This window comes from Mastigoproctus giganteus, chromosome 12 (assembly GCF_048544385.1).
Source record: "Mastigoproctus giganteus isolate SK-2022 chromosome 12, ASM4854438v1, whole genome shotgun sequence".
Classification (NCBI taxonomy): Eukaryota; Metazoa; Arthropoda; class Arachnida; order Uropygi; family Thelyphonidae; genus Mastigoproctus; species Mastigoproctus giganteus.
The window spans coordinates 138,969,278-138,992,846 of NC_143586.1; the positions used below are offsets into that span (position 1 = coordinate 138,969,278).

Consider the following 23,569-nt stretch of genomic DNA (forward strand, 5'->3'; position numbering starts at 1 on the left):
CACAACAGCCGATGTTGATAAGATGTTCTGAGGGTAATAATGTTTCGAAGGAGAGGGAAGATATAGCTTGGGATACAAATCTAAATAACTTCAAGGGGTATGTGTCAGGGTAGTAAACTACAGAAGATTACTTAGTCCCAACTGCCTACAGTAATGTCAGGAATGTTGTCAATAAAATGGCTGAATTTGAACTCCTGGTTAGGACAACTAATAATGATATAACAGGGCTAACAGACATGTGGTGCCACTCGGAAATTGGTAATGAAAGTTATACTATAGTATGTATAATGTATTTAGGAAAGATAAGAGGGGGGCCATGTTTCTTATCAAAAACAGTCCAAGTGCAAAAAGAGCATTTGCTGAGTCTGAAGTTACATCTGCCAGCACAGAATCTGCGTGGTGTGAGTTAGTCAGAAGCAAAGAAACAATGAGAGTGAGAGTAATCTACAGACCAGAAGATTGTGAAGAATATGATGAGAGACTTTATATGCAAATGGAATGGGCAAGCATGCACGTATGTCTTATTATGGGTGACTTTAATCTGTCCTAGAATAATTGGAATAAGTGGGAGAGGAAACTCACAATGGGAAAAAACTTCCTAATATAAACTAGATGATTATTATTTGTACCAAAAGGTTAGAGAAAGTACTAGGGGTTGAGAATATTCTTGATCTCATCATTATTAAAGAATCAGATGGCATCACAGGGCTTAAAGTAAAGGAACCAGTGTCAGGAAGTGATCATGCAATTGTCAGCTGGAAGATGAAGAAACATGTTGTTGCAGTAGTTAAAGGTAAAGGCACTGATTTTATCATCAGAGGAGGGGATTTTGACAGTTTAAGGTGCTATATGGCATATGTGAACTGGGCAGATTGCGGAGGGATGGCAAATATATTTGAATTATGGAATAATTTTAAAGCAAAAATCATAGAAGCCATGAATGCATACATACTTTTAAGAAAATACTGCAGGAGGATGCCGAAATTAGCATTATCAAAGGCACATGATGCAAGAAAGCAAGCTATCAGCCAAAAAAAAAAAAAAAAACCCCTTATTTCACCCATCCACTCACTCCAATAGTCTGTCAAGTTCTGCCTTGAATCTATTTAGGCTATCAACTTCTACGACGACAGATGGAAGTTTGTTCCACCAATCAACCACTCGCTGGCTAAAGGCAAACTTCCACACATCTATCCTACAACCATCTTTCCTCAATTTGAATTTATGCCCTCTCAGGTGATTATCCTGAGCAAAAGGAAGAATCCTATCCGCATTGAGCATGCTCAAACCATTCGAGGCTTTATACACCTCAATCAGATCACCTCGCAGGTGCCTAGTCTCCAGACACTGTAATTTGCAAAACTTAAGCCTTTCTTCGTAAAAGCAACCCTTTATTCCATTCACTAATCTTGTTGCCCTTCTCTGTACTCGTTCCAACAGCTTCTTAAAACGAGGCCTCCAGACCTGTACACAGTACTCAAGGTGTGGTCTGATCATTGCCTTATACAAGGGGATAATCACCTCCTTATCCTGCTAGAAAAATTCCTGTATATCATTGACAAGACACCATGAGCTACTCTTGCAGACAGTCTGCACTGGTCAGAAAACTTCATATCTGCCTGCACAATTACCCCCAGGTCCTTTTCATTCTCTACCACTGTCAGCGTGGTACCACAGAGTTGATATATTACTGTGGGAGTACTGCTTCCCATATGTAGTACTTTAGATTTTCAATGTTAAACTTCATTTGCCACCTCTCAGCCCATCTGCTCAACTTTTCTAGATCCTGTTGCAGCAGTGTACTGTCATTAACAACCCTGCCAACCTTCATATCGTCTGCAAACTTGGACATTAAGCCTGATATACCATCATCAATATCATTTATAAATTACAGAAAACAACAATGAACCCTGAGGAACCCCACTAATAACATTAGTCCACGAAGAGCGGTGCCCATTGATTACCACTCTGTCTTCTCCCACTCAACCATCCCTTTATCCATAGCAGCAATTTGTCTCCAATGCCACACTGCTCCAATTTGTGCAGCAGTCTTCCATGTGCAACAGTATCAAAGGCTTTTCTAAGATCCAAATATATGATATCAAAATTATTCTTTGCATCCAGTTCCTTTGTGACTACATCATAGTATCTAATCAAATTAGTCAGAAAAGACTTCCCCTTAACAAACCCATGCTGTGTCCAAGCTATAACTGAAGTCTTGTCTAGATGATCCTGCAATGCTTCTTTAACCAGTGCCTCCATTAATTTCCCTAGAACAGAAGTTAAACTAACAGGTCTGTAATTACCTGTGTCTCCCTTTGATTGTCCTTTGTGGATTGGGGTCATATTTGCACATCTCCAGTCCATGGGTGACTGCATTGCTGGCCGGTCAAACAGAGCAGAAAAGGATAGCATGGGATGATTACAGAGCAATGAAAAGTACCACAAATAAGGTCAGAGAGGCCAAGGCTGTGTATGAGAAAGCACTGGCTAAGAGAGCAAAGAATGGGGACAAAAAACTTTTAATGTATGTGAATACAAGGAAGAAAAAAGTGAATCAGAATGGACCTTTGTGCACTGTGTGTGGGAAAGACTTAGTTAACCCAGCTGATGTTGCAGATGAATTGAAAGGTACTTTGCATCTGATAAGTCACTAATTTCATACGGCTTGTCCTCACTCGCACAGCCTAAAGGCTGTGCGAGTGAGGACAAGCTGTATTAAATTAGTGATGTTATAATTATAGATGATTATTCATTAGAAAAACTTTTGAGCATAAAGGCAAGTAAGACTCCTGGAGTTTATGGCATATACCCTGTAGTTTTGAGGGAGTCTGAGGGAGTGTACTGAAACATTGGACTCAAAGATTGATAAAGATTGGTAGAGTTATTAATGATTGGTGCCAAGCAGTGCTCCTTCAGGATGGTCAGAAAAGTGGCAGCTGTTTTAATTCTGCTCAATGCAATTTCCCTTACTTGGGGAATAGCAACCGACAAATAAATTATACACTTTGGTGGGGTTGAATTAAAAACAGTGGAGGAGGAGGAGGAAAGGGATCTGAGGGTTACAGTACAGGTAGATGCGAAGTTTTCTGAACAGTGTAAACAGGCAGCCTGGAAAGCCCATGCCACCCTATCAATTATTTATCGAATGCCATCCTGTGGAGATAGGGATCTGATAATTCATCCCTATAAGACAACTTTAAGACAACATTTGGAATACTGTGTTCAAGTATGAAGACCTCATCTGAAAAAGACACTGAGCTCCTTGAAATGGTCCAAAGATGGACAACTCGAATGGTGAGATCGGCAGAAGGATGACCTTATGAGGAAAGACTCTGATTATGTGGGCTACAGAGCTTGGCAACCAGGCATCTCAGATGATCTGACTGAGGTTTGCAAGGCTTTGAGGATTAGTAAAATAAATGAAGATGGAATTCTCACTGTTCTAAAGAATTCCAGTTTAGTCAACAAATTGGACTAAACCGGATCGACAAGGGCACCCCAGGTTTACCCTGCCCCTAGTGAGGGATCTAGGGGGGCACATGAAGGGAATGCAATGTAGAATGAAAGAAAAATGAATGAAAGGAAAGAATGAAAGAGTGTGAAAAACCAAGTGAATGAGCTGGGCACCAAATGAAAGCGTGAAATGGGAAATGTGGTAAAAGGAAATGAATGTTAGTTTTGGTGAGAGAGAGAGTGAATGAGTGTTATGGTGAATGGGAGTGAGAGAAGGAATGAATGAAACTGGCTGCAAGAATACATAGTTAACAACAATATATTTATTAGAAATATTAACACAATCTCAACTACATACCAACAACAACAACATACACACACTGCACCCCCCTCCACTTGCAAGATCGGTAGCCGCGCTGCACGTTATCTGAAAAGTATTAGTAAGTTGAAGTGCCCGAGGTGAGCAGTGCAGCAGGAAAGAACTGAGTAAATGGGACAAATGGCAGTAGAATAAATGAAAGTATATCTGTGAATGTGAAAGGGTGCAAACCAGGATATTTACTAACCGTTAAACCACTTAATTTTAATTATTAGATATTTAGTACCGTAAGTACCACTGCATTCCATCCCCCAAGGTGTGAGAAAGATGGATATGTGGGGGTAGATTTATAAAGAAAATGAAAGCACAAAAACAGCATAAAATGTAAGAAAAACCGTGTGTGTATGCACAAAAGATGTTTTATGTTATTAAGGAGAGACTACTTCTACAGGGCTAGGGTACACTTAAATATAAAGGGTGCAAGAATATTTGTTGATGCTATTGAGGTAGTGTTAGGTGGGTCAGAAAACTGCTAGCTTGGGGGAAACATGGACTAATAAATTAACAGTAGGCACTGGCAGAGGTGAAAGTGATTCTTGCACTGCTTCTATTGGAATGAGCAGCAGCCTGGAAAACAAGGTACAGGGGATTTCAGAAACTGCCAGGAGTCATCGTAGACCAAGTAAATATGTGGGCTGTGTTAGGGTAGCTAAGAATAAGGACAGGTTCATGTATACTTGCGACACCAAAGCTAGGCATTTGGTAAATAAATTTGATGAATTTGAGGTGTTGGTCAAAACATCAAAGCAGATATTGTTGGGATATCAGACATGGTGTCACACAGGCAAGCAGTGCAGAATTAGAATTTAGGGAATACAATGTGTACAGAAAGGATAGACAGGATAGAAAGGGGGAGGGGTTATGTATTAGTTAAGAAACGCAAAATCTAAGGAAGTGCAGCCAGTTGACATGGGTGGACAGTGCAGTGTTGAGTCAGTTTGGTGTGACATAAGCAAAATTGAGAGTAGGAGTGTGTTAATAGGCCTAATGACTCGGATGAGTATAATGAACAACTGTACAGAGAAATAGAGTGGGCCAGTAAATTGGATTGTCTTATAATGAGGGATTTTAATTTCCCAGATATTGACCGAAACTTGTGGGTTGGCCACTCACTAGCAAGGCTTTTGGGGATTTATTGGATGTTTGTTTTCTACAGCAGCATGTACAAAAGAACAGTTTTGAAAACAGTACAACCAACCATACACATGTATTGATAGTGTAATTCATAATAACTGCATGATCATATACCAACCATTATTAAAATTATAAATAGTGTTATGTTATGTTATATTAAAATAATGATGTAGATAAATGAAATAAATAGAATGATAAAATTCCACCGGATAAAACTAATAAAAAGGTAACTGTCTGTACAATAAAATATGAAATTTTAAACTGCAAAGAATTATTTACAATAAAACAATGTAGATAAAACACAGGATGATAAAAGCGCTAAAACACCGTAGCTTTCAGAGGTATCCGCCTCCTTTTTCAACAGTGAGGTTTATCGTACGGCACATCCTTAAATATCAGCAGGCTCACGGTTCTCAGCACGTGGTTCTACAGGAGCATGGGCAGTATTCTCCTCATGTGCACTGGAACCGGAAATGGCTCAGGGGCGTGCAATGCAGAACCGCTCATCCTATCCAAGAACCACCGCGGCTCAAAGAGGAGATGAATGCGGATTCCCCTGTCTCTATTAATGGTATTGCTCTCAGAGGAACAAATCAGCAAGCTCTCGAGTCATTTTCAGTCCCAAAATCTATGTGCCTGGTCGACGATAACAGCTTTGTCTGGGGAGATTTGATGGTGCTCCTCCCAAAAATGTTCTGCCACAGCAGACTTCCCATAATCCACAATCTTTATTGCATTCATATGCCCCCCCCCCCAGACGATCTTTGAACCGACGTTTCGTTTCACCAACATAACATTCCCCACAATCCAGGCACCTGATCTCATAAGAGCATCCTTTTGTTCCTCTCACCAATCTCGTTTCCCTTCTCTGAACTCGTTCCAGCAGCTCCAAATCCTTCCTAAAATGACACCTTCAGACTTGTATGCAGTACTCAAGATGTGACCTGAGACCACTGCCTCCTTAACCCAGCTAGCAAAATTTCTGTATATCATTGACAGAACCCCATGAACTGCCCTAGCAGCCTGTCTGCATTGCTCAGAGAACTTCATATCTGGCTACACAATTACCCTCAGTGTGTTTTCATTTTCCACTACCCTGAGTACCACACAGTTGGTACGTTTCATGGGGTGACTACTACCAATATGCAGTACCTTGCATTTATCAATGTTAAACTTCAGTTGCCATTTCTCAGCCAATCTGCTTAACTTTTCAAAATCCCGTTGCAGTAGCATACTGTCATTAACCACCCTAATATGCCTTCATCAATATCATTGATGATATTGATGAAGAATTGCAACAGACTCATTTTATACAAAGTTAACTGCCACAGTAATTTTCTTTTTACTCATTACAAAAGACTGTCACATGAGCTAAACTTTAAGTAAGCGTATAAAGGATGTGCTGTATCAGGGTCAAATTTCCTCAAAAATGAAGGCCTGGTTATAGAATCTTACTTTTCAGTTTCAGCAATATGAAAAACTACAAATACTAAATACCTGAATCTCTTAGTCACTTTTTATATCCAGCTGGAATATAAAAAAAAAAAGTGCTATACCAATTAGGAGTTATATTATGTTATGATAACTGATAAGCAGGAAGAGAAATTACTGTAACAAAAGTTATTAAACATACCATCTGAGACTTATATAATCTATCCAATTATATTTAAAGAAGAAGCAAAAGAGATAATCATCTTTCAGATATAATAATGAGAGCATCCTTAAATTCAGGAACAGCCCTACTGATTGAAGATGTACAAATATCTCATATTCACAAGGGTGGTTCAATAGTGAAGCAGATAACAACTGTAAGACTGACTTCTGTACCAGAAAAAATAAGATTTGGAGTAAACAGTTAAAGAAGAAATGAACAATAATCTTGATAGGAATGGAACTATTAGGTAATCACAGCATGGATTTGTTGGGGGTGGGGGAATCATACCTGACCAATCTGATTAGCTATGAGGTTGTTGAACTGAATGTAAAGGAAAGTTGTGATATCAATCACTACTTATAGGGATTGATGATAAGTTATTAGAAGGGAAGAAGGGCAGATGAGTTTGTGAAAGGTTCATTTTTAATTTTATTTGGCTGATGCTGTATAAGCTTTCTTCCTTGCATCATTTTGTACCAATACTAATAAATATACAGTGGATTCCGGTTATTTGGGCCACCAGTTAATCAGGGCAGCCGTTTATTTTGGGCAAATCTTAAAAAACAGAAACCAATCGAGAAAATAGCCAGGGTTTACTTCGCTTAATTGGGACAGCATGCTGTTTAATCGGGCAGGAGACCGCAGCACTGGAGATTACCCTGCGATTGTCTCCGACAGTACCACATGGTTCGGTCGAAATTCTGGAGGTCACAACCATAAAACAATAAAAACAATTAGCAGTCACCTGTTTATTGGGTTTTTCTGTTAGTGAGATCTATCATAAATGGACAGTAAACGTGATCTTACTGAATTTGCGATAACACCAACAGCTGGAATTCTGTGGGTTATTATGGTGGTATTTACACTTCCATGAAATCTTCAATCATATAAAAAAATAAATTTTCAGAATCTTCTCTTCATTCCTATTTTTAAAGCCTCGTAACTTGTTACTCCATTCTCTCTTGTACGTATCACATTACTTGCAATTTGTGTGTGCCGTGTTCTCTGTTATTAATGCTTATCTTTTTACTGTTTTAAATTTTAACCCCCACCCACAAACGCCAGTGAACAGAAATGTCAACTAGTTAGTATGTTACATATTACAATATATACTAATTATTCCGATTATCACGTATATAAACTTCCGATTTTTTCGTATCATTTAATTTTTGAATTGGTAAGGTAATAAAGGGTAAATTTGTGCTTAATATATCTTTACGTTTATAGCCTGTGGATAATATTCCTCCTATTTTTGCTAATTAGAATCACTGCTTAATAGAATTAAAACTCAATTCACAAACGTGATCACAATGACCGGTGCTTACTGCACATCGTATAGCGAACGGTACTTTACTATGGTGACTCCATCGTAACGTGATTTGATTGTACAGTGAACCAACTGTAAAGCGGGGTCCATTGTATTTTTAACTATTTATGTGAAACTTCGGATAATTGGGGCAGCCGCTTAATCGGGCCAAAATGCACTAGTCCCGACATGTCCCAAATAACCGGAATGGACTGTATATGTAGAACACATTTTAAAGCACATCTTTTTCATTCTCCTCTGCCCTGAGTGTTGTACTGCACAGTTGGTACGTTTCATGGGGTTACTGCTACCCATATGCAGTACTTTGCATTTGTCAATGTTAAACTTCAGTTGCCACTTCTCAGACCATCTGCCCAACTTTTCTAGATCCTGTTGCAGTAACATGCTGTTATTAACAACCCTGCCAACCTTTGTATCATTTGCAAACTTGGACATTAAGCCTGATATACCTTCATCAATATCATTGATAAATATACACAACAACAATGGGCCCAACTGTGGGGGACTTCACTATTAACATTAGTCCACGAAGTCCACCATCCTTTTATCCATTGTAGCAACTTGCCCTTAATGCTATACTGCTCCAATTAGTATATAATATTTGATGAAATGTACAAGTAAATATCCTCTTATTTCATCACACACCTCTCAAGTATCACTCATTGCATTTAGCAGCAATCTTCATATTTTGTATAAAAGTTTAATTTGAGACATCATTAGCTGATTACATCATGTTAAATTTAAACCTTCATTTAAAGTGAGTTATATACACATTTTTTATCACCCTTGTTCTTCTAAAAAGGACAGATGTTTGTAGAATTTTAAGAAAATTCATAAAATTTGGCAGGTATACAAATACTAACTTTGTACTATCTTATAAAAAAAAAATGTATCATGAAACAAACATGAATAAGAACAATGAGAGTTAATATTATATACAAACCTCCATTCCCTCAACTGGTTCATCACTAAATGCCTGGCTGATTTCTGTACACTTTAAATAGATTGCTCTTTCTGGAGTTATTAAAACAAGTACACCAGAACCCTATAAAATAATTCTACATTATTATATAAATAATTCCACATCATTAAACTGAGAAAATAGATCATCTTGAAAGTTAAAAGTGTGCAAATGCTAACATGGGAAATTGACAAAATTATCACCTGAACAAGAATGATAAAATGTGTTACATTATATTTAATGTGCCATATGTTACTTCCCACCATGGTATCTTTTACATGAATGTTACAAAAAGAACAGTGGTACCAATATTTATTAATTATTTTTAGTGCTAGGCAAAAAAATAGGTTGAATAACAGATAATTAACATCACTGAAAAGGTCAGTTCTGTTGATGAAGAAAGGAAGCATGAGTAGGAGGATAAAGTCATTCTGTTCTCAGCAGAATGAATGCAAGCCTTGAACACAATAAGTTTCCCAAAAGCAGAATGCAGTAGTCTCACAGGAAGTACCTACCATCAGTAACTATACTGTTGGGGAAATGGGAAATATACTGTGCAAAAAGAAGGGTGTCAGCCAGGTTAGTTGATTGTTTCCTCATGCTGGCTCTCTCAAATTAGGTTGCACCTGTGACATACCAAGGATATGTCGAATACAGCAAGAGCTGCATCTATGCATCTGTGGGCATATGACCCAATACGAAGGAGAGGAGAATTTATCAGAGAAGGAGCAAGTTGAAGCATGGAAGGATGGGGTCAATCATTATGCAAGGAACGAAACTGAAGCATTCAAGGTGGCATAAGAAAGGTGAAATAACTTCTAAAGGGGTTGAATGCATTATAATGAGGTGAGAGACTAGTATGAATCAGTTGGATGCCATGGTGGCTTGGACTAGTATTTTTTTTTTCATTGTTCTGGTTGCCTACAGTGTTGTGCCTATTTTATGTCATTTTGTACTTAGTGAATATGGCACTAGCAAATGTTTGAAATGCCTCTTTTGTTTCAATAAATTTTTCTCCCTGATCAGTAGCAAATTTGCACAATTGAATTGTTAGCTGTTGCTTGTATGCAATGTATAGGGGCAGGGGTATAGTATGTGAGACTAAGTCTCAGGTTCCCCACAGTAACACACAAACCAGCCACTTTTTTTTATTATTTCTTGTGTGAGTCAAACTATGGGAACCACACTATGTGCACATGAAGATACTGTACCAAGCAAAGCTGATCTGTGCAGTCACGAATATGTTCACAGTGTTGTACTCAATTGTTCTGTTTGTGTTGGGTGACCATTCTGAATGCTTAATGCTATTAAAAGAATCACACCCTAAATTCTATGGTGACAGGGTCAGGAAAAAAAAAAAAAAAAAACTGTGACGTCCTTAGATATCTATATGAACTTTCTTCATTCCTGTCATTCTAACTGACTTTCAGTTCTTATCTTAAATAAAATCAATGGTTCATATCAAACAATTCATTTTAAAATTAATCTCAAGCCAGTTCAAGAATTTGCCCTACACTGAATAACTAGAAGTAAAAGCTTCAAATAATCATTACTCTAAGCTCATCTCATTCACAGTCAAAGACCAGATTCCATGTTTATATGTTCACATATTTAAAGCCACCAATTATTGTCAATAAGCATATTATTGTGCTCTTTTGATTTAAATCATAAGCTTTGGTTTAAACACTCACAGCTAACCCATTCCTTATTAATGCAAAGATTCAGCATTCCATTTTAAACAATGCACTTTAACACAATAACAGAAATAAAACTATTTCTCTCTTCCAAGAAACTTTGAACTTGTACTTATTATTTTATTTGCTGACGAGTCTGCTGACGAGGCTACTAGAGACGGTCGTGTTCAAGGCCGCTAAGTGGATTTTTCTTATTTATTGATTTGAAATTATTGTTTTTCTAAAACTTTTGATTTAAATTTAGTAGTATAACATTATTTTGTGATTTTCTGATTAATTTGGTTTATTTATTCTTTACTTGGCCTTGTAATTGCATAAAAGTATCGGTAAGGGTTTCCACGTGTTTCAACTCCGCTACCGTTCGTAAATTTCCCGCCATTGTGATACGATAGTTATATACCGTACTAGATAGCGTTGGTTGAACTTCGTTAGCAGTTAAATTGTACGTTTAAATAAATACGTATAACGACTTAGATTACAAACGTAATATAATTAATTATATTTAACATAAAGTAAAGTAAAGTGCAGCCATTATCAACCCACTGCAGGATGGAAGCCTCCTCAACAATTCATGCTGAGGGAAATGGACCATAATCTGCCACGCTGGTCCAGTGCGGGTTGGCAGATCGACCGTATTCAGCAGTCAGGGGCTTGAACCCCGGTCTACTCAAAGAGCGTGTACTACTGCACTCCCGCTCCTGCCCACTCGGCTACGGAGGCAATATTTAACATAATTAATTATAATTAATTAATAAATTAATAGAATCATGACTCAGACCAGAGCAGCAAAGCAAAAGGCTCAAGCTAATGGAAGTGCTGTGGCTCAGAGCAGAACTGAGGGGGGGCAGTTGTCCTCTGACTCACAGCCTTATAAAATGCACTGTTTGCTTGATGTTTGCAGAGCAATCGGGTATGGGACATGATACTGCCATGGGGGATGTCTTTGTGTGTGCGCGATGCAAGGAGTGTATCGATATCAGACAACAACTCGGCGTTCTTGTGGGCCTATATGAGAGCTTGAAGGACAGGGTGGATGCCCTCGAAGAAACTAAATTGAGGGGCCCATCAAGCTCTCAGCTGCCCACATCAACGCCAGAGCTTGCACTTGGGCATCGCGTGACACAGAGGCAACCCCCAAGGCAGAATGCGCTAGTCCCGAAAGAACTAGTAGTTGTTGGTGACTCTATTGTCAGGGAAACGGGGAACATGCTTTGTAAAAAAGATAGGTGGAACAGGGCCAGGGTATGTCTGCCAGGGGCAAAGGTTGATGACGTTGTAGAGCGAATATCATCTTTTAAGGGCACAAAAGGTGATATAGTTGTACACGTTGGCACTAATAATATTAAGAGTAGGAGACCGGCAGAATTACTTAACAAGTACAGGTCACTGCTGAACAAAAGCCGAGAATTAGGGTTGAATTTGAAAGTGTCTGCAATTCTGCCCAGACACGATAGGAGGGAGTATATGATGAGAGCCTTGTCAATCAATTCGGCCCTGGAAAGATTGTGCAAGGCTCAAGAAGTAGAATTTTTTTCAGCCTGGACTGTACTTGTTAACAGGAGAGATTGCTTCTACAGGGATGGGATACACTTAAATAGAAAGGGTGCAAGAATATTTGCTGATGCTATCGAGGCAGTGTTAGGTGGGTCGGAAAACTGCTAGCTTGGGGGGAGACAAAGACCAATAGATTGACAGTAGCCACTGGCAGAGGTGAAAGAGATTCTTGCACTGCTTCTATTAGAATGAGCAGAAGCCTGAAAAACAAGATGCATGGTATTTCAGAGACTGCTGGGAGCCATTGCAGTACAAGTAAAAACATGGATTGTGTTAGGGTAGCTAAGAATAGAAACAGGTGCAGGTATACTTGTGTGTACACCAATGCTAGGAGTTTAGTAAATAAATTTGATGAATTTCAGGTATTGCTCAAAACATCAAAGGCAGATATTGTTGGGATATCAGAGACGTGGTGTCACACAGATATAAGGGATGCAGAACTGCAATTTGGGGAGTACAACGTCTACAGAAAGGATAGACAGGATAGGAAGGGGGGAGGGGTTATGCTATTAGTTAACAAACACATAAAAACCAAGGAAGTGAAGCCAGTCAACATCGCTGGACAGTGCAGTGTCGAGTCAGTTTGGTGTGACATAAGCATTGGGAGATCAAAATTAAGAGTAGGAGTGTGCTATAGGCCTAATGACTCTGATGAGTATAATAAGGAACTGTACAGGGAAATAGAGTGGGCCAGTAAATCAGAGAGTCTTATAATGGGAGATTTTAATTATCCAGATATCAACTGGAATTTGGGGGCTGGTTACTCACGCACTAGCAGGGCTTTTGTGGATTTATTGGATGATTGTTTTCTACATCAGCATGTTCGGGAGGCAACTAGAGGGAGTAATACTCTTGATTTGATTATCAGCGGTGATTCTTCATGCATTAAGAATCTGCAGATAAATGAACCACTAGGTGGCAGTGATCACAGTGTGCTGAAGTGGGATTTACTCAAAGAGGTAACTACCATTAGGGGTAAAGGGAAGGGTTATTGCTTCCGTAAAGGCGACTACGATGGACTGAGACAGAATTTAAATTCTATACAGTGGGACCACCTGACGATGTTACCAACAGCAAATTCAAAATGGGAAGCATTCAAAGAACTTATCTTGGAAGCTACTAGGCTTTACATACCAACTAAGAAATATTGTTCAAGGTTTAGGCCAAAATGGATGTTAGATGAACTAATGAGGCATATGGCAGAGAAGAAAAATGCATGGGATACTTACAAATTAACACATGACACAGAAGCCTAAAAAATACAAGTTGATATGCAACCAAGTTACAAAGGAGGTTAGGCAGGCGAAGGCAGATTACGAGAAATCCTTGGCAAGGGATGCAAAGAAAAACAGCAAAGAGTTCTTTACTTATGTAAACTCTAGAAGGAAGGGGATGAATCAGATTGGTCCACTTGATATTGATGGGTCAACTGTTGATGATCCTGCTCAGGTAGCTAACAAACTAAGTGAATATTTTGCATCGACATTCACACATGAGGAGTTATTCAGCAAGGGGAATGCCAGAGGTGTATTCAACTCTAGCAGTAAGCTACAGAATCTTGAAATAACTGGGAGTAAAGTGGAGGAGAAACTGTTGAAGATAAACACAAGAAAGGCACCCGGGGTGGATGGGATCTATCCAGTTATATTAAAGGAGGCAGCAAAGGAAGTAAGCAAACCCTTAGCCATAATTATGAGAGCTTCCTTGGACTCAGGGGAGGTACCCATAGACTGGAAATGTGCAAATGTGACCCCAATTCACAAAGGAGGATCAAAGGCTGACACAAGTAATTATAGACCTGTGAGCTTAACTTCTGTTCCAGGAAAATTAATGGAGGCACTGGTTAAAGAAGCACTGCAGGATCATTAAGACAAGACTTCAGTTATAGCTCAGACACAGCATGGTTTTGTTAAGGGGAAGTCTTGCCTGACCAACTTGATTGGATACTATGATGCAGTCACAAAAGAACTGGATGCAGGGAATAACTTTGATATTATATACTTGGATCTTAGAAAGGCTTTTGATACTGTTGCACATGCAAGACTGCTACACAAATTGGAGCAGTGTGACATTGGAGGCAAATTGCTGCTATGGATAAAGGGGTGGTTGAGGGGGAGAAGACAGAGAGTGGTAATCAATGGACACTGCTCATCGTGGACTAATGTTATTAGTGGAGTCCCTCAGGGCTCAGTGTTGGGTCCATTATTGTTTTCTGTATTTATAAATGATATTGATGATGGTATATCAAGCTTAATGTCCAAGTTTGCAGACGATACAAAGGTTGGCAGGGTTGTCAAGGACACTACTGACACTGTGCTGCTGCAACAGGATCTGGAAAGGTTGAGCAGATGGGCTGAGAGGTGGCAAATGAAGTTTAACATTGACAAATGTAAAGTACTACACATGGGAAACAGCAACCCCAGAGCAACGTATCAACTCTGTGGTACTACACTGACAGTGGTAGAGAATGAAAGGGACTTGGGGGTGGTTGTGCAGGCAGATATGAAGTTCTCTGAGCAGTGCAGACGGGCTGCAAGAGTAGCTCATGGAGTATTGTCAATGATATACAGGAATTTTTCCAGCAGGGATAAGGAGGTGATTATTCCATTGTATAAGGCAATGGTCGGGCCACACCTAGAGTACTGTATACAGGTCTGGAGGCCTCATTTCAAGAAGGATGTAGAGCTGCTGGAACGAGTAAAGAGAAGGGCAACAAGATTAGTGAATGGAACAAAGGGGTGCTCTTACGAAGAAAGGCTTAAGTTTTGCAAATTACAGTGTCTGGAGACTAGGCACCAGCGAGGTGATCTGATAGAGGTGTATAAAGCCTTGAATGGTTTAAGCATGCTCAATGCTGATGGGATTCTTCCTCTAGCTCAGAAAAATCACCTGAGAGGGCATAAATTCAAATTGAGGAAAGACAGATGTAGGATAGACGTGCGGAAATTTGCCTTTAGCCAGCGGGTGGTTGTTTGGTGGAACAGACTTCCATCCCTTGTGGTGGAGGTTGATAGCCTAAATAAGTTTAAGGCTCAGCTGGACAGGTATTTTGAACGAACAGAGGGGTGAAGTGGAAGTGGGTTTTTTTTTTTTTTTTTGGCTGATGCTGCATAAGCTTGCTTTCTTGCATCAAATGCCTCTACTAATGCTAAATGCTAATGCTAATTTGTCCTCTTGCTATTTTAAAACTTAGGCCAATTCTTCCATATATATCTTTACCTATTCCAGAGCTTTCGGATAACTTGTACTAGCTTTAAATCGTATAGAATGAAAGGAATCAGAATTAGCATACAATCAGCTTGCAGAAAAGTGGAATTTTATCTCTGCTGTTGCAGTATGCATGGCCTTTAACCATGCAGTGGCCACATATATTGTCTTCACTCCAATAATGTTTTCTGCTGTATGCCCATAACACAGACACCGGTTGTGAAGAGTCACTAAATAAAAACAGCTATTACATTCACTATTCTGTCCAACAGAGAACCCTTGCTGTATTTCTAATGCAGGTCTAATAATTCCCAGTGAACTTTCAATTATCCAGTTTTTTTCTCTGTTATGTCCGTTGTTAAAAGGCACAGAAAATCTAAGTGCACCCAGTTAACGTTGGTAGCCTGTGTGATGATGAGTCAGTTTAGGGTGCGAGATAAGTACTGGGAAAACTAAAATCAGGACAGGAGTACATTATAGTCAAAATTATTGTGATGAGTATAATGAAAACTATACAGACAATTAGAATGAGCAAGTAAATCAGAATGTCTTATAATAGGGAATTTTTAACTTTCTGGATACTGACTGGAACTTTTAGGTCAGTCATTCAGATAGTAGTAGAAGAACTTTTCTGGATTTATTGGGCAACTGTTATCTACACCAGTATGATATTTTTTATTATTATTATGTCTAAGGTGACACCTAGACTTCCATCTATCTCCACCTGATAAACTGAATTTGTGCAGAACCTCTGTGAAACAGACCTGTATAGCAGGCCTCTTTGCCATCAGGGAGCAGCTGGCACCTGGACAGCTGCTCCCTAATGGCTGCCCCTAGTCACTTGGTACTGGGCCTGGTCTACTATTTTAACATTGCCTCAAGCACCAATATCCCACACCCACCAGAAGTAGTGCTATACCGATGGGCGCAAGCGATCCTGTTCCCAGGCTGCCCACACCTGGGAGCCAGCAAAAAATAAATAAATAAAAGAAATATATATATATATATAAAAATATAAACAAACTAAAAAAAATAAATAATTAAAAAAAAAAAAACACAGATAATCAAAGTGTATATAACCAAATCTTAATTATTAAGCATTAAATTATTCCAATGTCTTCTCCGTTGAAAAACAGTTACGCAAAACTCTTGCAGTGCTTGAAATTTAGCCTGATTAGCAATAAGATCACTTTCACAGCCTTTAACAAAATTACCAATCTGCACTTTTAGCCTTTCTCTATGTTTAACATACATAATACAATCATATAATAAATGACTCCAAGTCTCAGGTTGACTGCAAGTACATAAAGGAGAGCTGACTAGACCAAAGTAATGTAATTTAAAATTCAATGCCCCATGCCAGTTAAAATAAACGATGTTACCATAGAAGGAAAAAACAGTTTGTTGTTACTATCATAAGTAAATGTAACCGTTGGAATGAACCATCTAGTCACCTCCCCAGATAACTAAGATCCCATCTCTGTTGCCACATACCAATCAACTGTGTTAGAACATTTTTCTTCTTAGATATCTCTATAGTGACATCACATGTAATATTCACGAAAGAAACAACTATGCCTTTTTTTATGTAATAACAAAAGGCCCAATACACAATATACAAGTCTAGAGGCAAATGCCCGGCCAAAACCTGTATAGCATTCGTTGAGACTGTTCTGCACAAACTAGAAATAACATAAAGCATTGAGCGCTGAATCGATAACAATTTCTGTTTAAATTTAATGTGAGTAACTCTGAAGTACCATGCTGATGCTCCATACGCAACTATGGGTAAGAAGACTGCTTTGTAGTATAGATTTAAAACCCTTCTTTTCAACCCCCAATCTGACCTAGTTAATCGAATTATTGCTGCACTAAATTTTTTAACTTTTTCGTGTAAGTAATTTAAATGTGGATCAAACGATAATCTATCATCAATTCTTATACCTAGATATTTCACCTCAGATACTAGGGGAATCTGCCTCCCCTTAATTAAAGCTTTTGGCAGTCACACATAATTTAGTTTCCCCTTAAGCAGCATCATAACAGTTTTAGTTGTAGACATCAATAGCTTATGCAGATCAGCCCATAACACTAGACTTTCTAACACCTGTGCCACTCTTATTTCAAGCACAGACCTGGATTTACCAGTAACACATAAAACCAAATCATCTGCATAAGCAACCTTATGCAGATTTTCAACTGATTGTTCTAGCCATAAATTAAGTACTAAGTTCCAAAAAAGTGGACCCAATACAGACCCTTGAGGACACCCTCTCGAAAGATTCCTATTAAACTGTAGATGCTTAGCTTTAAGTATAATTTTCCTACCATACAAATAACTCTGTATTGTTCTATACAATGTCTGAACATTGCATACCCCATAATACCCCAGACAGAATACTCTCATGCCACACCATGTCAAAAGCTCCAGTAAAATCTATAAAGATGGCTAACACATACTTATCCTCTGCCTGGTTGGTGAAATTCATGAGATCATTAATGGCATCCTCCGTAGAATTCCCTCTCTTGAAACCATACTGATAAGGCAGGGTCCAACCATTTTTATCCATGACTTGGTTCAGTCTTAAAAATAACAATCTTTCAAAAATTTTGCCAAGATTGGCCAATAACGAAATTGGTCTATACCCTCTTGGGTCATTCGATTTTTTTACCCGGCTTAACTAACAGCTTAATCGAACTAACTTTCCAGATCCCAGGAAAGGTGCCTTGAAGTAAGCATTTATTATATAAGTTTAACAAGATGTTAGGATAAAGCTCAATCACTTTAAGAACAGTGATATTCTCTACTAAATCAATCCCCGGAGCTTTGGAAATGTTAATTTGCTTAGAAATGGCTCTCAATTCCTCTAAAGTAAATAAGGCAATATCGACAGACCCAAGGTATGTTACATTAGAGTCCCTGATACCTTCTTGCTCTGTTGTCTCCTCCCCTTCTCCTTTCTCGTGAGGAAACAACTCAGATGTTATTGCCTGCACCATTGTAATCCAATCAGTTGTTTTCACACCATTAACGATTACTGTATTCATTATCATCTCTCCAGGTCTTACTTTATAAATTAATCCCCAAGGATCTGTATTGCCCACACTAGTAACTAGACTTCTCCAAGCCTTTAATTTACTCTCATAAATAGCCCTATAATAAATTTTCTTTTTATTCCTATAACATGCATGATAAAATTGAGCCTCATTCAGCCTCCACTGCCTATACCTCTGATATGCCTTCCTACATAAAAATACTTCTTTCCTTAACCTGAATAATTCCGAATTTCCACCAATTAATAACTCACCTCTTAACTTGTTGTCTTCTTGCGGCACAACTGAGGGCTCTAAGTAATGAAGACTGAACGAAAGCAGCATACTCACAAGCATTTAAAAAATTCAAATTAACCATATTGTCTCCTGAAAAATCTAAAGCCACTGACCGTGCAAAACTAGACCAGTTAACCTTCTTATAAGTAAATATAGTTAATTCAAAATTATCGAAATCTAAAGTAGTATTTATAAATCAGCCAAATAAATATGAAAAACCAAAGATCTATGATCACTATTCGTATAGTCTGTTTTCACAAGCCAATGACAAATTCGTCTGGATAACCCCTGAGTAACTAAAGTCAAGTCAATGTTCGACTTGCCATGAACACTGTTAAAAGTATAAGGCTGTCCTGATATATTGACTACACACAAATTATTCATTAAAATAAAGTCCTCCATTAAGCAACCTCTCTGATCTGTCATGCCGCTAAACCATAAGTTAGACTTTGCATTGGAATCCAATGCAATAATTAAATACTACAACCAATTTCACAGAAAACTGTTTCCATATAATGGATAGAGTTAACAATTTCCTGACTTGGAAAACAATAAAGAGATATTAAATTAAAAGACATCCTAGGAGTACTAATGTTCACACATGGTGGGTTCTGACTACACAGAGGAGAGGACAGTTATCTGCAATAACTTATTAAAGACCACAATTGCTGTTTTAGGTTTCACATCAACTATACTTATAACTCTGGCATCAGCAGGAAAACCAACAATTTTATGTCCATGTGCAAAGGAACTAACATACGGCTCCTGCATGCACAAAATGTCAACACTTTCTTGCACAGCCACCATTCCAATTTCATCAGTAACCACATGACATCTTTGGGCATTGAGATGAACCAACTTAAGCACACTACCTTCATCTTTATGTTGAAATCTACCATTCACATTAAAAATACTACAGTTATCCATCATAAGTATGCGTACTTGCAAACTCTAGAGCCTTTTTATACTCAGGACAACTAGTACTCCTTAATGAGTGATCATAAGTTCACCTCTGCACCTTGCAGTTTACACAGCATGGATCTTTATTTTTATTTGGGCAATCAACAAAAAGATGGCCACCCTGAGCACAATGACCACACGACATGGACTTGTGTGTGCAGTGTTGTATAGAGTGGCCATACCCCAAACACTTAAAACATTTAGTCACAACTGTAAAATGCCTGAATTTGTGTGACGTATATCCAAAATACAACCTGTCATTACCAATCAAATTTTCCAACATGCGAGGAGCTACCCCAATTACCCAATTATTAAACCTTGCCTCGGAACTGTTACTAAATTTAAAGACAATGCCCTCTCTGACCTCTTGCTCCTCATATTCATAATCTTGAATTTTTCTTATATAAATCCTTAATAATATCCTCCCAAGTTAATTCCTTAGGTACATCATACACTAAGATGGTAGGGTTCTGTAACTTTACTTTATCCTGCTTTATACCCTTTTGAAAAAATACCCCTACCTTACTGAGTTTATCCAAATCCTTATCATTATCTGTCTGAACTAAGAATCCTTTATTTCATATAGCTCTTAGATTTCTTATTTTTATTTCTTGAAACTTTTCCTTTAATGTGTTAACAATAACCTCTTTAACTTCCTGGATTGACTTATACCGTTCTGACGACACCTCAGCCCTAAAAATAACCTTATTATTTAATCTTGCCACTTTGCTCAGCTTCCTGTTATTATCAACCATACAGATATCATTTAATATTACCTGTTCACCTAATTGAGGCTGGCTGAATCCAGCCCTAACCTTGTCCGCATAAGTCTCCTTTTGTTCTGCAACATTAGATAGAAAAGGCCATCTTACAATGTCATCTAATAGCCTGGCACACACCTCCATCTCCTCTACCCTTGTCTTAAGATGCTCATTGTCAATGACTAATGTTGTTCATATAGTCTCCATGTCAATCCATACGTCAAGTAAGAAATTAGTTGCAGCTTTAATTACTTTATTATTTTCATTAGTCATGTAGTCAATGACTTTTTCTTTAACTTTGTTACAAGCTCAAAAATAGTAGACACGTCAGGGTACCTCTGCCTTTGGTCCTGTAGGTTTAGCAACAATTATTTCACTCTCACGCACATTTGTGCCGTACTTCTTCTCCCTGATTCCGAATAAAAACTATCTACATCAGAACCATATTATCAGGTTGAATATCTGGAAAATCAGTTATCTTAACATTTGACAAATCATTTGTCAAATCTGTTACGACATCATCTTCTTCTAACTGCAACCATGCAGCCAACTTTAACTACGTTTTCCATACCACCTACCTGATATGAGAGTGAGCATTGCCAGACGTCCCAGGTTTAGTATTCACACCAACAGTACTTATTGCACCACTACCTCCACTACTTACAACACTACTTACTTTAATATTTTTAACTTGAGACAATTTCTCAGAAGCCTTCTTTACAGAATCAGTATTGTACAATGTGGGAACTCTGGAAGGAAGTGGGGGGGAGCTCCAATCTTCTCTTCCTTCCTCCTCCTTTACCTACCTTCTTACTATGAATTCTGCCTTCCATTAACTATAATAGGTGGTTCAAAGCAACAATATTATTAACTGAAGATTGTATAAGGTATGTTCGGGTCAGACGGCACCTGGGATTTCTCCACGTGTGTTCACTGTATCGAGGACAGTACACTGTCAAGCCAGAGACTTGAAAATGTGTGGACGATGTCTGTGCAATGTGATGTGTTGTGCCCATTGTTTGTCTGGCTTATTGGCTGCCAGGCCCCTAGTGGGGCCCGACATTGCCCATAACCCGCCACGTGGAGGCTAGCCCGGGCGTGTCCAGAATCATGACAAGTTGCTCCGGCAGGTCCAGCCACCTAGTTTCCTGGGATTTCAGTGGCTAGGACCTAAAAAAAAAAAGAAAAAAAAAAAAATATATATATATATACGCGTTTGACATTAATTCTTAATAAGATTGCTGTTAGCAAATCGGTTGGTTGGGGTTGAATGCTAGAGAGATGTGTTAAAAGGCCTAACAGGTCGGGCAGAATTTTGTTGTCATTAAATTTAAACATGTGGGCAATACGTTAGATGAAAGATAAAAGTGGAGGGAGGGAGGCTGAAGACTGGGGGGTAAAAGTAGAAGTTTGTTTGTTTATTATTTGTTTTTAGAGGCATTAGCAACCTAAGGCCATATTGCTCCGGGGATATGCGGTGGTCATTCCCTGACCTTTCCGCATCCTCCGTATTGGTGGTCACAGGCTCGAACCCCGGTCTAATCGAGAAGCGTGTGCTACGCACTGCTGCTCCTGCCCACCTGGCTACAGAGGCGCCTAGAAGTAGAAGTAAGGGGTCGATAGAGAAGATGACTCCTGCTAGGCAGTATAGCATGCCCATGCCACACCAGAGGGAAGTTTGGATGGCAGATGGGGGAGACAAGAAGAGTTATCTCCCCCTGCCATGGATAAGGCTTACAGGTAGAGTGGGGGAAGAGGCTGAAGACTGGGGAGGGTTGAAAGGCAGAATCCACTGCACATCATGTTGTGGGTAGAAAATATCAAGTCATCATTTCTGGTCCGTATTTTTCAAAATGGACCAATGAAAGACAGCACTTATGTAGCTATGCTGGAGGATTGGTTTTTATTTCCCAACTTCAAGAATCAAATCTCAAGGCAGGTGTGGAATCAACAAGATAGTAGTGCTCCAGCCCACTATGCTATCAGCATCTGTAAATACTTTATGGATAGAAAGAGGTCATTTGTCAGTAACACTTCACTGGCCACCCATGATTTTATTTAACATTTTGCCATGATTTCAAATTCTATGGAAAATTATTAAACAAGTTTCCAAATAATATTACTGGGCCACAGACAATTGAAGGATGCTTTGTGAAATTTTTTAGGAAAATTAACAAATCACATGTTCCATAACATCTCACATAGAACATGGCAGTGATTATCCTCCATAAAGAATATCAAATGCCCATTTAGAACACGTTGACCATTTTGCCTAATTATTTTATTCAATATTATATATATATTTAGTCCTGCTGCACTACTTACATTTCCTTTTTTTAATAAGACATCCCAAACATACCATTAGAGATAAGGGGTACATCAACAGAACAACCATAAATGAGTTTGGTGCATAGCATTAGCATTAGTAGAGGCATTTGATGCAAGAAAGCAAGCTTATGCAGCATCAGCCAAAAAAAACATAAATAAATAAAATAAATAAATAAAAAATAACCACTTCCACTTCACCCCTCTGTTCGTTCGAAATACCTGTCCAGCTGAGCCTTAAACTTATTTAGGCTATCAACTTCCACGACAAGAGGTGGAAGTCTATTCCACCAACAAACCACCCACTGGCTAAAGGCAAATTTCCTCACGTTTATCCTACATTTATCTTTTCTCAATTTGAATTTATGCCCTCTCAGGTGATTATTCTGAGCAAGAGGAAGAATCTCATCAGCACTGAGCATGCTCAAACCATTCAAGGCTTTATACACATCTATCAGATCACCTCGCCAGTGCCTAGTCTCCAGACACTGTAACAGACACTGTAATTTGCAAAACTTAAGCCTTTCTTCGTAAGAGCAACCCTTTGTTCCATTCACTAATCTTGTTGCCCTTCTCTGTACTCGTTCCAGCATCTCTACATCCTTGAAATGAGGCCTCCAGACCTGTATACAGAACTCTAGGTGTGTGGGCTGACCATTGCCTTATACAAGGGAATAATCACCTCCTTATCCCTGCTAGAAAAATTCCTATATATCATCGACAATACACCATGAGCTACTCTTGCAGCCCGTCTGCACTGCTCAGAAAACTTCATATCTGCCTGCACAACCACCCCCAGGTCCCTTTCATTCTCTACCACTGTCAGT

The 23,569-nt window shown here is 38.8% G+C and overlaps 1 protein-coding gene across 1 annotated transcript in view; it reads right to left on the minus strand.

Moving 5' to 3' along the window:
• LOC150077456 (dynein axonemal intermediate chain 7-like) overlaps positions 1-23,569 on the minus strand; it is a 325,962-nt gene that overhangs the window by 968 nt on the left and 301,425 nt on the right. Inside the window, exon 18 of the mRNA XM_090385907.1 lies at positions 8,894-8,995. Within this exon, the coding sequence (XP_090242033.1) occupies positions 8,894-8,995 (102 nt within the window). The remainder of the gene's footprint in view (positions 1-8,893; positions 8,996-23,569) is intronic.